Source organism: Chiloscyllium plagiosum, unplaced genomic scaffold (genome assembly GCF_037043375.1).
Source record: "Chiloscyllium plagiosum isolate Xiang-an unplaced genomic scaffold, Cpla_swu_hap1 HiC_scaffold_21, whole genome shotgun sequence".
NCBI lineage: Eukaryota > Metazoa > Chordata > Chondrichthyes > Orectolobiformes > Hemiscylliidae > Chiloscyllium > Chiloscyllium plagiosum.
This window is the reverse complement of record NW_028270159.1, coordinates 3,669,450-3,684,859: the sequence shown is the minus strand read 5'-3', so window position 1 is coordinate 3,684,859 and position 15,410 is coordinate 3,669,450. Positions and strand designations below refer to the sequence as shown.

At 50.6% G+C, this 15,410-nt stretch overlaps 1 protein-coding gene across 2 annotated transcripts in view; it reads right to left on the bottom strand.

The window, feature by feature from the left end:
* col5a1 (procollagen, type V, alpha 1) overlaps window positions 1-15,410 on the bottom strand; it is a 653,133-nt gene that overhangs the window by 518,757 nt on the left and 118,966 nt on the right. For both annotated transcript variants that reach the window (XM_087998144.1, XM_087998143.1), the window contains exons 3-4: window positions 9,615-9,828; window positions 8,209-8,371 (exon numbers count right to left, since the gene is read on the bottom strand). In XM_087998144.1, the coding sequence (XP_087854270.1) occupies window positions 8,209-8,371; window positions 9,615-9,828 (377 nt within the window). The remainder of the gene's footprint in view (window positions 1-8,208; window positions 8,372-9,614; window positions 9,829-15,410) is intronic.

Here is a 15,410-nt window from a genome sequence, read left to right as displayed (position 1 = left end):
TCACTTGATGCTAAACTTGGCAGAAACAGTTAACAATGGGATTTCTGCAGACTCTGTGACTCTCTGACATGTTCGGACAAGTTTCTAATCAGTGAAAACTACTCACAGAGAAACAAAGCTGCAATTTTTTCTGAACTTTGCAAGCTGAACATAACAAAAACTATATCAATGTGAGTGGTTCCTGTCTCTCTCCTTTTTTCTATCACATTTTCTGTCAGTCTCACTCTCACCCCATCTCTATCCTTCCCTCTCTCTCCAAACCACCTCCACCCCTGACCGCGCTCCATGTTTCACTCCCACTTTCCTCCTCTCATTCCTTTTCTTGGAACAACTGTTTTCATTGGGTTACTTCCTACTTATTTCACATATGAAACATGTCCTTTAAGGGCCTCTTAAAATTCCAGCTGGGCCTCAGTCCAACAATCAAAGTGGAGATTTTTGGCCAGCAACTGAGTCCATCTCCCCATGTTACTGAGCAAGCACAGGATGACTTAGTCATCAGGCACATTACATCAGAAAATATGAAGTATAACCTCTATCTCCCTTATGGCAGACCACTCAACTGTCGGAGGGTCAGTGCTGAGGGAGCGCCGCACTGTCGGAGGGTCAGTGCTGAGGGAGTGCCGCACTGTTGGAGGGTCAGTGCTGAGGTATTGGGCATTGTCGGCGGGTCAGTGCTGAGGGAGTGCCGCACTGTTGGAGGGTCAGTGCTGAGGTATTGGGCATTGTCGGCGGGTCAGTGCTGAGGGAGTGCCGCACTGTCAGAGGGTCAGCGCTGAGGGAGAGCTGCACTGTCGGAGGGTCAGCGCTGAGGGAGTGCCGCACTGTCGGAGGGTCAGTGCTGAGGGGGTGCCACACTGTCGGAGGGTCAGCGCTGAGGGAGTGCTGCACTGTTGGAGGGTCAGTGCTGAGGTATTGGGCATTGTCGGCGGGTCAGTGCTGAGGGAGTGCCGCACTGTCGGAGGGTCAGTGCTGAGGTATTGGGCATTGTCGGCGGGTCAGTGCTGAGGGAGTGCCGCACTGTTGGAGGGTCAGCGCTGAGGGAGAGCCGCACTGTCGGAGGGTCAGTGCTGAGGGAGTGCCGCACTGTCGGAGGGTCCGTGCTGAGGGAGTGCCACACTGTCGGAGGGTCAGTGCTGAGGGAGTGCCGCACTGTCGGAGGGTCAGTGCTGAGGTAGTGCCGCACTGTCGGAGGGTCAGTCCTGAGGGAGTGCTGCACTGACGGAGGGTCAGTGCTGAGGGAGCACTGAACTATTGGAGGATCAATACTGACAGTGTGCCACAATGTTGGAGGTTCTTTGCACTAAATTGAAGAGTTGCAGGGAGCTCAGTTACTTCCAGTGTCCTTGACTTTAATTGGTCACTCAGTAACAATAATTGAAAACAGCTGATGTGGTGATTAACATGCTCTTGTATCTGGGATCTTGCTGTGTACCAAATGGCCGTCATGTTTTCCATGTTACAACAGTGATGACACTGCAGACATGTCTGCATTGGTTGGAAAGTACTTTGAGACATGCTAAGACTGTAGAAGGTGCGATGAGAATGCAAGCCAGCCTTTGTAGTATTGCGCAAAGTGAACAGCGCATTGCCATGTTGTCAGTCTGTCGACTGGGGCGAGCTGGTGGGAGATTGAGGGATCAAAATGTGACAGAAGGTATCCCCTGGGCAAAAGCTTCCTTCAAAGTATTTAGCGATCTCTTTATTTTCACTGGGCATTGTTTACATTGCTCCAGCATCTGACCACCATATGTTTCTCAGTGCATTCAGCAGCAAAAACAAATCTCCCTTCCTTCAAAACCCAAGCTTCAGCAGTGACTCTCAATCCAATCACCGGCATGAGTTCAGGAAGCTTCAGCTTGTCTTTTCCTCCTGCAAACAGTCACTCAACACCACCTTGACCTCACTGAGTCACAATCCTGCAAATCCCTCCCTAAGGGCATTGTGGGTCCACCTATTGCTAATGGCCTACAGCTCACCCCCACCTTCTCAAGGTACAATGAGCTGGCCTCAGGTGATAGCCCTCACAGCCATGACTCACACAATTCCAGGTTCAAACATTGCCCACCTTGGGTTGAGGATGAAAATCAGGGATATGTTATTAAACTGCAGTCTAAACTGTCTTTCAAAAAATGTGTTCACGGGAGCCGGACCCAGCATTTACTGTCCATATCTAATTGGCCCTGGAGAAGGTGATGGGGAGCTGCCTTCTTGAACTGCTGCAGTGTTCAGGTGAAGTAACTGTTGAGAGGCCAGTATCTCATCACCAATCACCCTTTACTTACAGATGCATAGCACTTGACAACAGCACTGCCTCTCTCTGAGTCAGGCATGTAGGGGCTCAATATCCCTGGCATTCATCTTTTATGTCAGCCAGGGCTCTCTGATTGGACCAGGTTTACAGCCCAATCAGGGAACTCATATTCTCTGAGGTCCACCTGGCTGACCTTGTTACAATCATGACATCAAGGTGTAGGGGTGAGTTTAGCAACTAAAGCAAGCCTTCTAGCAGCACGCCCTGTTCAAAAACAAACATTGACAGCCCACCTTGATAAAAGAAATGAAACAACAAGATCCAACATAGATTCACACAATAATCAAGACATCCCATCCACTGATCTATCCTGGTGTTTCTCTCTTCTGAGCCCATCTTCATTTCACCTTATTTTCATGTCCTTCCATTCCTTTCTCCTTCATGCACTTATCCAGACTCCTCTCAAATACATCAACACAATTTGCCATTCAATAAAATCATTGCTGGCTAGATTACTTCATATTTCCCAATACCTCCAATAATATTTCTTCCTCTTGTTTATCCCAGATCTATCTGCCCCATCCTTAAAAATATTCAAAGACACAGCTTCCACCACCTTTTCATGAGGAGAGCTCCAAAGAATCACATCTCTCTGAAAGAAGACGTTTTATCCCCCCTCTCTGTTTTAAATGGGTGAGCAGTGATTTTTAAACAGTGACCCCTTGTTCTGGATTCTCCCACAAAAGGTAACATCCTCTCCACATGCACCCTATCAAGACCCCTCAGAATCTTATATGTTTCAATCGAGTCACGTTTTATCTTTCTAAACTCCAGTAGATGCAAGTCTAGCCTGTCCATCCTTTCAACATAAGACAATCCACCCAATCCATGTATGAAACAAAAACAGAAATTGCTGGAAAAGGTCAGCAGGTTTGGCAGCATCTGTGGAGAGAAATCATTGTTAACATTTCAGGTCAAGTGATCCTTTCTCAGAACACATTCGGATTTCTCTCCATAGATGCTTCCAGACCTGCTGAGCTTTTCTAGCTATTTCTGTTTTCAGTTCTCATTTACAGCATCTGCAATTCTTTGGGTTTTTAATCCAGGTGTAAGTCTGGTAAACCTTTTCTTAACTGCTTCAAATGCATTACCGTCTTTCCCATAAGTATGGTCACCAGAACTTTAGACAGTACTCCACATGTGGTGTCACCAGTGCCCTGTATAATTACAGCTTAACCTCCCGACTTCTGAATTCAATCCTCCTCACAAAAAATAACACTCTGTGAGCTTTCCTCATGACTTGTTGTATCTGCATTAACTTTCTGTAATTTTGCGCAATGACACCCACATCCCTCTGCAATCTCTCATCATTTAGATAATGTGCTGCTTTTTCATTCCTCCTGTCACAATAGACAATTTCACTTTCTCCCACATTATAACCCATTTGCCAGATCTGTGCCCATTCACTTAGCTGACCTATATATTTCTGCAGCCTCCTTATGTCCTCTGCATCACTGATCCTCCTGCATAACTTTGAATCATTAGCAAATTTGGCAACCAGACCTTCAATCCCTTCATCCAAATCATTTCCATAAATTGTAAACAGTTGAGGCCCCAGCATTGACCACTGCAATACATCACCCATGACATATTGCCAGCCTGGAAAGGAACACATTTATGCCTGCTGTCTGTTTCCTGTTAGCAAGCCAATCCTTTCCATTCCAATGTGTTACTCTCTACACCATGAGCTTTTATTTTCTGCAATAACCCTTCATGTTATTGTTCAATAACAACTGAAGGGACATTTAAAAAGTCATAAAGAAACAAACCAGCACAGGTTCAGGCTGTGAAGAGCTAAAGATTATCAAAGTGTTACAGAAAGGACAGAAAATAAACACAGAAGAGAACAGCAGCAATTAGTAATAATGGCAAAAAAATCAAACTTTAAGGCTCTCTTGTTTGAATGTACGCAGCATTTATAACAAGGTAGCTGATTTGACAGCACAAATAGAAATAAATGAATATGACTTAATAGCTGTTATGGAGATGTGGTGACAGGGTGGCCAGGACTGGGAACTCAATACTGAAAGGTATTTGGCAGTCTGGAAAACTAGACAAAAATGAGAGGTGTGGTAGCCTTGTTAATAAAAGATGGTATCATTGCTGGGGTGAATTGTGATCTCGGTGCAATGGAATGTGATGGGCAAACAGTTTGAGTAGAAATGAAAAGGCGCAAGGAAACAAGGTCACACGTCAGAGCCAACTCAAGGCACATTAAGAGCTGACTCACTGTGGGTTAAAATATAAATCAGGACATTATGGAGAGCATGTGAGAAGAGGTCTACGGCTGTCATTGGTGACTTTAATCTACATATTGACTGGACAAATCAGAAAGACAAGGGCAATGGGGAAAAACAAATTTGTTCCCCAGTGGAGGTCTCTCTACGCAGGAGTCCTCGCCCTTTCTCTCGGGGATCTGGGGTGGAGGGTGCTGCACGCAGCAGTCCCCTGCAACCGCAGGTTGCGGTGGTTCATGGACTCCCAGCCCAACTGCTTGTTCTGTGGCGCTGTGGAGTCCGTGGACCACGTGTATATTGGGTGTGGGCGTTTGCACTCCCTTTTTGATTTTTCTTAAAAACCTTCTCCTCTGCTTTTGGCTGCACTTCAGTCCCACGCTCCTGATCTTTGGGCACCCGGTACGGAGGAGGGAGGGCAGGTCCGAAGACCTCCTCATGGGTCTGCTCCTGGGCCTGGCCAAACTGGCCATCAACAGGTCCAGGCAGCGGGCTGTGGAGAGGGTCGTTAGGGCCGACTGCCTGCCCCTCTTCCACGGTTACGTTAGAGCCCGGGTGTCCTTGGAGAAGGAGCACGCGGTGTCCACCAACACCCTGGAGATGTTCAGGGAGAGGTGGGCGCCGCAGGGAGTGGAGTGCATCATTTCTCCCTCCAACTCTATTTTGATTTAGTCCCTACCCTCCCCTTCACTGTTTTGATCACACAGCACTGCCCTTTGATGTGAAGGGCAGTGTTTGTCACTGGCCACCCGGGTGTTTTCCTATCTTCCTGGTGGTGGAATTTGAATAAAGATTCGTGCACTTTGTGTCTTTCACTGTGTCTCACACCTGCACACACACACCATGGGTGCTGGGGAAAAAATAAGCACTACCGCACTTAGGTGGTAGTGTGGGGGTTAATTTAAAAAAAAGAAAAAAAAAGAAATTTGTTGAGGGAATCAGCGATTGTTCCTTAGAGCAGTACATGGCACAACCGAGCTGGCAACAGGCTATTTGAAATTTTGCCATGTGTATTGACATAACATTAATAAGAGATCTCACAATTAAGGATCTTCTGGGGCTGTTGTGAACACAACATGGTAGAATTTCAGATTGAGAGACAGCAACTGCAATTTCAAAATATTTGATTCTATTTCTTCAATAAACTTAATGGCCCAGCCTTGATAGTCTTTTGTGGTAAAGAATTCTACAGATTGACCAGTCTGGGAGAAGAAAGTTCTCCTCACCTCTCTCCTAAATGTGTGACCCCTTACTTGGAGATTATGCCCTCTGATCCTTGACTTTTCAAGAAGGAGAAACAACCTCCCCATATCAACCATGCTAAAACCCCTGAAGGATCTTCAATGTTTCAATAAGGTCTCATTCTTCTAAACTCCAACGAGTACTGTCCCAACCCATTCAATCATAAGACAGTCACTCCATACCAGGGTCAGCTGAGTGAACCTTTTCTGGACTACCTCCAATCTGACCTTGGATAAGGAGCCCAAACTGTTCACAGTATTCCAACTCTGGACTGATTAATTCCTTGTATAGTCTTAGCAAAAGCTCCCTACTGTTGCACTAGAGTGCAATCACCCTATCCATGCCTCTCATGATCTTATACACCTCTATAAAGTCTCCTACACTTTAAAGAAAAAAGTCCCAGCTTGTCCAAACTGTCGCTATAGCTCAGACCATTAAGTTCAGGCACCATCCTTGTAAATTTCTTCCGCACTCTTTCCAGTTTAATAACATCCTTCCTATAACAAGGTGACCAAAACTGAACACAACATTCCAAGTGCGGCCTCACCAACGTCCTGTACAACTGCAACATAACTTCCCAACTTCTATACTCACTGCCCTGACTGATGAAGGCCAGTGTACCAAAAGCCTTCTTCACTGCCCTGTCTACCTGGGACTCTGCTTTCAGAGAAATATGCACCTGAACTCCAAGGTTCCTCTGTTCCACTAAACTCCTTAAAGTCCTACCGTTCACCATGAAACTCCTGCCTTGACGACTTTCCAAAATGCAAGACCTTACGCTTATCTGTATTAAACTCCATTTGCCATCTCTTGGCCCACTTCCTCAGCTATCAAGGTCCTGCTGCAATGTCTGATAACCTTCCTCATGGTCCATGATACCACATATTTTAGTGTCATCTGCAAACTTACCAATCATGCCTTTTACATTCTCATCCAAATCATTGATACAGATAACAACAGCAATGGGCTCAACACCGACCCCTGAGGCACTCCACTAGTCACAGGCCTCCGGTCCAACAAGCTTCCTTCCACCATTACCCTCTGCTTCCTACCATCAGGCCAATTTTGTATTCAATTTGCCAGCTCCCCCTGGATTCCATGTGATCTAACCTTCCAGAGCAGCCTACCATGTGGAACCTTATCAAAGGCCTTACTGAAATCCATACAGACTATGTCTACCACCGTGCCTTCACCAACCGTTATGGTCACTTCATCAAAGAAATCTAACACATTTGTGAGGCATGATCTCCCATTCACAAAGCCGTGCTGACTACTCCTGATCAAACCCTGTCTTTCCAAATGCATGGATATCTTATCCCTCAGAATCTTCTCAAGTAACTTACCTACCACAGATGTTAAGCTTACAGGTTTATAGTTTCCAGATTTCTCTTTGCAGCCCTTCTTGCAAAAATATTAGCCAGTGCCACCACTATTTTGCAGGGTTCTTGAATATATCTGGTCAGAACCGGGAAATTTATCCACCTTCATACATTTTAAAACATCCAACATGTCCTCAGCTGTGATATGGACTTTCCCCAAGATATCACCACTGACTTCCCCACGTTCCCAAGTCTTCATGTCTTTCTCCATGGTAAACACAGAGCAGAAATATTCATTGAGGACTTTGCCCATCTCCCGCAGTTCTACACAGACATGTCCACTTCGGTCCTTGGGGGGCACTTTTCTCTGTCTAGCCATTCTTTTTCCTTTAATATACTTAAAGAATCTCTTTGGATTCACCTTAACCGTCTAACCCAAGGCTATCTCGTGCCCTCTTTGCCCTCCTGATTTCCTTCTTCAGTAAACCCCTGTATTCCCTGTATACCTCCAGGGATTCCTTTGATCCCAGTTACCTGGACTTGAAACTTGCCTCCTGCATTTTTCTGGTCAAAGCCTCATTATCTCTTGTCATCCAGGAATCCCTATTCCTGCCAACCTTGCCCTTCACCCTCACAGGAGCATATAGACCTTGAACTCTAACTATTTTGCTTTTGAAGGCCTCCCATGCGCCAGAGGTCACTTTGCCTGCAAACAAACTACTCTATCCAACCTCTGCAAGCTCCTGTCTAATTCCATCAAAATTCACCTTGCTCCAATTTAGAAATTGAACCTGTGGAACAGTTTTGCCCCTTTTCATAACTATTTTAAAACTAATCAAACTACGGTCACTGGTCCCAAAGTGCTCCCCCACTGACAGTTCCGTCACCTGTCCTGCCCTGTTTCCCAAGAGTAGGTCAGGTTTTGCCCCTTCCCAAATAGGACCCTCTATATACTGCATTGAAATGACTTGGGTCTTGGGGTTAGCACATGTAAGAGAGTACAACACCTTCAGGATCACCACTGGGAATGATTGCAAGTGATTTGGGGAACAAAGGGGAATCATTCGAGTCTTTGAAATATGAGTATGAAAGCACTAACCTCAAAGACATCTTCGTCCAGAATCCGTGTTCCAAACACAATGATACCGTTTGTATCAATCTCGGGCTGTTTGCTCCTGTTTAGTGATTTCTGGAACTTCTTTTTGCAATCCAGGATCATGGTGACTGTCTTCTTGTGCACACTGATTGCTACCCGATGCCATCTGCCAGAGAACAGAGATACAGAACATGAGAGAGAAGAAAAGGAGGGGAGCAAGTGATACAGAGAAAGAGAATGACAGATAGAGAGCATGAGTTAGAAGGAGATTGTGCAAGACAAAGAAAAACTGAGAGCACAAGAGGGAAAGAAAATGAGTGGGGGTGACAGAGGGCAAATAAGACACAGAGAAAGAGAACAAGAGGAGAGCGAAAGAGCGATTACATTTCCAGCTAAGCACATCCAGCAGTGCCGAAGAATCTATTGATGATCTAGCTGTCCAGATGGTCTACAAACCAGGTTAGCTGCACTGAGGAGCTCCCCAGTTGAGGCTAAAGGCTGCAGGCTAGGGGATAAGTATTTCTTCACCTCTGTACCAAGCAGCAACTCAGACTCAAGTTAATTTGTCACATCTGGTCAAGGAGGGAGGCAGACATCAAGGACTGGGAGACATGGATTGGGCCTGAAAGCAATTTATATAATTGATGCAAATTAACGTTAAAACAAGGCTGAAAATCAGCAAAACTTTATGAAAGTACTTTTTATGACCACGATTCCCCTCGAGATGCCCCGAGACCAAGCTGATTCTTTGCTAAATTTACAGACAACACAAACGTCAATGAAAAAGCAAGCCCCTATCTCAAGGGGGTTGGGAGTCTTACTCCAACTGTGCAAAATGATAGTGCAACCACATCTGGAGGATAGAGAGCAATTTTGTTTGAGGAAAGATTTTATTTCTTTGGAGGCAGTTCAGAAAAGGTAAGAGGATGATTCCTGGTATACAGAAAGTGTCTTGTGAGCAATGGTTGAACAGGTTGGGACTCTACTCACTCGAATTGAGAAGAATGAGAGGTGAGCTCATTGGAACATCCAAGATTCTTAAGGGGCATGACAGGGTCAATGCTGAGGGGATGTTTCCCCTCAGGGGAGAGTCTCAGGCCAGAGGGCACAGTCTCTGAATAAAGCAGCGCCAATTTCTAACTGAGATGAGGAGAAATATGTTCACTCAGAGGGTTGTGAGTCTTTGCCACAGAGAGCTGCAGAGGCAGAATCCTCGTGTATATATAAGGCTGAGAAAGTTGGATTCTTGATCAGTCAGGGAATCACGGTTCCAGGGAAAATGTAAGGAATATCGGACCAGTCATGATCCAATTAAATGGCAGATGAGCTCAAGGGGCCCAACAGCCTATTCCTGTTCCCATTCTTTATGGTTTTATAGTATAGAGCCCAGGAGTGGGTGGCATACATACTTCCCATCAATCAGGTTGACTCCATTAAAAACTGGATATTCCTCTGGGCTTGGCTTCCCTGTCTGGTCTTCATAGAGGAAAATGGGGCTGCGAGCCAGTTCCACTCCTAACTGTTGGATGCCCTGCTCATTGTAGAGAGATAGGAGAAAGGCTGCCTTTCCTTTCCTTGCACGAACTGTCAATAAGATGGAGAAATCCTCAGGAAATGTTGAATCTGAAAAATAACCAAATGTCACAGTCATGATGATGGTCAGCTGATTCACAAACAAATTCAAGATACGACTTAAAATCATCTCAGTACTGTTCTAGAAACAGGAAGAAAAACAGAATTAAAGTTTTGAGTCCAGTGGCCCTTTGTCAGAACATGAACGTAGTTTTTGACCCACTGCCGGATCTGCAGCTGTTTCCATTTTGGTTCAGATTTCCAGCACCTGCAGTTCTTTGTTTGGTTTTAGAAACAGGTCTAATTGATGGGGACAGTATAGAAGGAGCTTTACTCTGCACCGAAGCTCATGCTGTCCCCAGTACATGCTATTCCTGCCCTGGCAGTGTTTGATGGGGACAGTGCAGGGGGAGTTCACTCTGGTGGGATCTTTGATCCTGATGTGATCTCTATGATCAGTGGGACCTGTATCAGTCTGTGGAACTCCCAGGGTCCAGGTTCACCAGGGACAACATCCTTCCCATTATTTTGCACTCTTCACTCTGCGTAAACCCATGGGTATCTGATACAGTGCTGCCTGCACCCTCCCACACACTGCACACCAACACTTGTGGCAAACAGGACAGGCACACAACAATGGGAACGTTCTCATACACTCGGACCTGCCCACCTCCAGTTCATGCATGTACCTCCTCAAGCAATCAAACCACAATCAATTTGGGTACACACTGCACAAAGGGACAGTCCCCCAGCTCCTCCAGTCCCTACACCCTCTCCCCATCTCTGTCACCTCCTCCAGCCCCTACACCCTCATCCCATCTCTGTCACCTCCTCCTGCCCCTACACCCACTCCCCATCTCTGTCACCTCCTCCAGCCCCTACACCCCTCCCTATTTCTGTCACCTCCTCCTGCCCCTACACCCCCTCCCCATCTATGTCACCTCCTCCTGCCCCTACACCCCTCCCTATCTCTGTCACCTCCTCCTGCCCCTACACCCCTCCCTATCTCTGTCACCTCCTCCTGCCCCTACACCCTCTCCCCTATCTCTGTCACCTCCTCCAGCCCCTACACCCTCTCCCTATCTCTGTCACCTCCTCCTGCCCCTACACCCCTCCCTATCTCTGTCACCTCCTCCTGCCCCTACACCCCCTCCCTATCTCTGTCACCTCCTACAGGCCCTACACCCTCTCCCCATCTCTGTCACCTCCTCCAGCCCCTACACCCCCACCTCATCTCTGTCACCTCCTCCAGCCCCTACACCCTCTCCCCATCTCTGTCAGCTCCTCCAGCCCCTACACCCTCTCCCCATCTCTGTCACCTCCTCCTGCGCCTACAGCCCTCCCCTATCTCTGTCACCTCCTCCAGCCCCTACACCCTCTCCCTATCTCTGTCACCTCCTCCTGCCCCTACACCCCTCCCCTACCTCTGTCACCTCCTCCTGCCCCTACACCCTCATCCCATCTCTGTCACCTCCTCCTGCCCCTACACCCACTCCCCATCTCTGTCACCTCCTCCAGCCCCTACACCCCTCCCTATTTCTGTCACCTCCTCCTGCCCCTACACCCCCTCCCCATCTATGTCACCTCCTCCAGCCCCTACACCCACTCCCCATCTCTGTCACCTCCTCCAGCCCCTACACCCCTCCCTATTTCTGTCACCTCCTCCTGCCCCTACACCCCTCCCCATCTCTGTCACCTCCTCCAGCCCCTACACCCTCATCCCATCTCTGTCACCTCCTCCAGCCCCTACACCCACTCCCTATCTCTGTCACCTCCTCCTGCCCCTACACCCACTCCCCATCTCTGTCACCTCCTCCTGCCCCTACACCCTCAACCCATCTCTGTCACCTCCTCCTGCCCCTACACCCCTCCCTATCTCTGTCACCTCCTCCTGCCCATACACCCCTCCCTATCTCTGTCACCTCCTCCTGCCCCTACACCCCTCCCTATCTCTGTCACCTCCTCCTGCCCCTACACCCCTCCCTATCTCTGTCACCTCCTCCTGCCCCTACACCCTCTCCCCATCTCTGTCACCTCCTCCAGCCCCTACACCCTCTCCCTATCTCTGTCACCTCCTCCTGCCCCTACACCCCTCCCTATCTCTGTCACCTCCTCCTGCCCCTACACCCTCTCCCCATCTCTGTTACCTCCTCCAGCCCCTACACCCTCTCCCTATCTCTGTCACCTCCTCCAGCCCCTACACCCCTCCCCATCTCTGCCACCACCTCCAGCCCCTACCCCCCTCCCCTATCTGTCACCTCCTCCAGCCCCTACACCCCCTCCCTATCTCTGTCACCTCCTCCAGCCTCTACACCCCCTCCCTATCTCTGTCACCTTCTCCAGCCCCTACACCCCCTCCCTATTTCTGTCACCCCCTTCAGTCCCCTACACCCCCTCCCTATCTCTATCACCTCCTCCAGCCCCCTACATCCCTCCCTATCTCTATCACCTCCTCCAGCCCCTACCCCCCACCCCTATCTCTGTCAACCCCTCCATCCCCCTACACCCCTCCCCATCTCAGTCACCTCCTCCAGCCCCTATGCCCCCTCCCTATCTCTGTCACCTCCTCCAGCCCCTACCCCTCACCCCTATCTCTGTCAACCCCTCCATCCCCCTACACCCCTCCCCATCTCTGTCACCTCCTCCAGCCCCTAACCCCCTCCCCAATCTGTCACCTCCTCCAGCCTCTACACCCCCTCCCTATCTCTGTCACCTCCTCCAGCCCCTACACTCCTCCATATCGCTGTCACATCCTCCAGCCCCTACATCCCTCCCTATCTCTGTCAGCCCCTCAGTCCCCTACACCCCCTCCCTATCTCTATCACCTCCTCCAGCCCCCTACATCCCTCCCTATCTCTATCACCCCCTCCAGCCCACGACACCCCTCTGTATCTCTGTCACATCCTCCAGCCCCTACACCCCCTCCCATCTCTGTCACCTCCTCCAGTCCCTACACCCTCTCCCCATCTCTGTCACCTCCTCCACCACCTACACCCTCTCCCTATGTCTGTCACCCCTCCAGCCCCTACAACCCTCTCTCTCTCTGTCATCCCCTCCAGCCCCTACACCACTCCCTATCTCTATCACCTCGTCCAGCCCGGACATTCCTCCTTATCTCTATCACCTCCTCCAGCCCCTACATCCCTCTCTATCTCTGTCACCTCCTCCTGCCCCTACACCCCCTCCCCATCTCTGTCACCTCCTCCAGCCCCTACACCCGCTCCCCATCTCTGTCACCTCCTCCAGCCCCTACACCCCCTCCCCATCTCTGTCACCTCCTCCAGCCCCAACACCTCACCCTCCCGTATCTCGGCCACCTCCTCCAGTCCCTACCCCACTCCCCTATCTCTGTCACCCACTCCAGCCCCTACACCCCTCCCCATCTCTGTCACCTCCTCCAGCCCCTACACCCCTCCCCATCTCTGTCACCTCCTCCAGCCCCTACCCCCCTCCCCTATCTGTCACCTTCTCCAGCCCCTACACCCCCTCCCTATCTCTGTCACCTCCTCCAGCCTCTACACCCCCTCCCTATCTCTGTCACCTTCTCCAGCCCCTACACCCCCTCCACATCGCTGTCACATCCTCCAGCCCCTACATCCCTCCCTATTTCTGTCACCCCTTTCAGTCCCCTACACCCCCTCCCTATCTCTATCACCTCCTCCAGCCCCCTACATCCCTCCCTATCTCTATCACCTCCTCCAGCACCTACCCCCCACCCCTATCTCTGTCAACCCCTCCATCCCCCTACACCCCTCCCCATCTCTGTCACCTCCTCCAGCCCCTAACCCCCTCCCCAATCTGTCACCTCCTCCAGCCTCTACACCCCCTCCCTATCTCTGTCACCTCCTCCAGCCCCTACACTCCTCCACATCGCTGTCACATCCTCCAGCCCCTACATCCCTCCCTATCTCTGTCAGCCCCTCAGTCCCCTACACCACTCCCTATCTCTATCACCTCCTCCAGCCCCCTACATCCCTCCCTATCTCTGTCAACCCCTTCAGTCCCCTACACCCCCTCCCTATCTCTGTCACCTCCTCCAGCCCCTACACTCCTCCACATCGCTGTCACATCCTCCAGCCCCTACATCCCTCCCTATCTCTGTCAGCCCCTCAGTCCCCTACACCCCCTCCCTATCTCTATCACCTCCTCCAGCCCCCTACATCCCTCCCTATCTCTGTCAACCCCTTCAGTCCCCTACACCCCCTCCCTATCTCTATCACCTCCTCCAGCCCCCTACATCCCTCCCTATCTCTATCACCCCCTCCAGCCCACGACACCCCTCTGTATCTCTGTCACATCCTCCAGCCCCTACACCCCTCCCTATTTCTGTCACCTCCTCCTGTCCCTACACCCCCTCCCCATCTCTGTCACCTCCTCCAGCCCCAACACCTCACCCTCCCGTATCTCGGCCACCTCCTCCAGTCCCTACCCCACTCCCCTATCTCTGTCACCCACTCCAGCCCCTACACCCCTCCCCATCTCTGTCACCTCCTCCAGCCCCTAACCCCCTCCCCAATCTGTCACCTCCTCCAGCCTCTACACCCCCTCCCCATCTCTGTCACCTCCTCCAGTCCCTACACCCCCTCCCATCTCTGTCACCTCCTCCAGTCCCTACACCCTCTCCCCATCTCTGTCACCTCCTCCACCACCTACACCCTCTCCCTATGTCTGTCACCCCTCCAGCCCCTACACCACTCCCTATCTCTGTCACCTCGCCCAGCCCCGACATTCCTCCTTATCTCTATCACCTCCTCCAGCCCCTACATCCCTCTCTATCTCTGTCGCCTCCTCCAGCCTCTACACCCCCTCCCCTATCTCTGTCACCTCCTTCAGTCCCAACACCCCCTCCCTATCTCCGTCACCTTCTCCAGCCCCTACACTCTCTCCCCTATCTCTGTCACCCCCTCCAGTTCCTACACCCTCTCCCTATCTCTGTCACCTACTCCAGTCCCTACACCCTCTCCCCATCTCTGTCACCTACTCCAGCCCTACATCCTCTCCCTATCTCTGTCACCTCCTCCAGTCCCTTCACCCTCTCCCCATCTCTGTCACCTCCTCCCAGTCCCTACACCCCCTCCCCATCTCTGTCACCTCCTCCAGCCCCTACACCCCCTCCCCTATCTCTGTCACCTCCTCCTGCCCCTACACCCTCTCCCCATCTCTGTCACCTCCTCCTGCCCCTACAACCCCTCCCCATCTCTGTCACCTCCTCCTGCCCCTACACCCTCTCCCCATCTCTGTCACCTCCTCCAGTCCCTACACACCTCCCCATCTCTGTCACCTCCTCCTGCCCCAACACCCCTCCCCTATCTCTGTCATCTCCTCCTGCCCCAACACCCCTCCCCTATCTCTGTCACCTCCTCCTGCCCCTACACCCCCTCCCTATCTCTGTCACCTCCTCTAGCCCCGACCCCTCACCCCTATCTCTGTCAACCCCTCCATCCCCCTACACCCCTCCACATCGCTGTCACATCCTCCAGCCCCTACATCCCTCCCTATCTCTGTCACGCCCTTCAGTCCCCTACACACCCTCCCTATCTCTATCACCCCCTCCAGTCCCTACACCCCCTCCCATCTCTGTTACCTCCTCCAGTCCCTACACCATCTCCCCATCTCTGTCACCTCCTCCACCA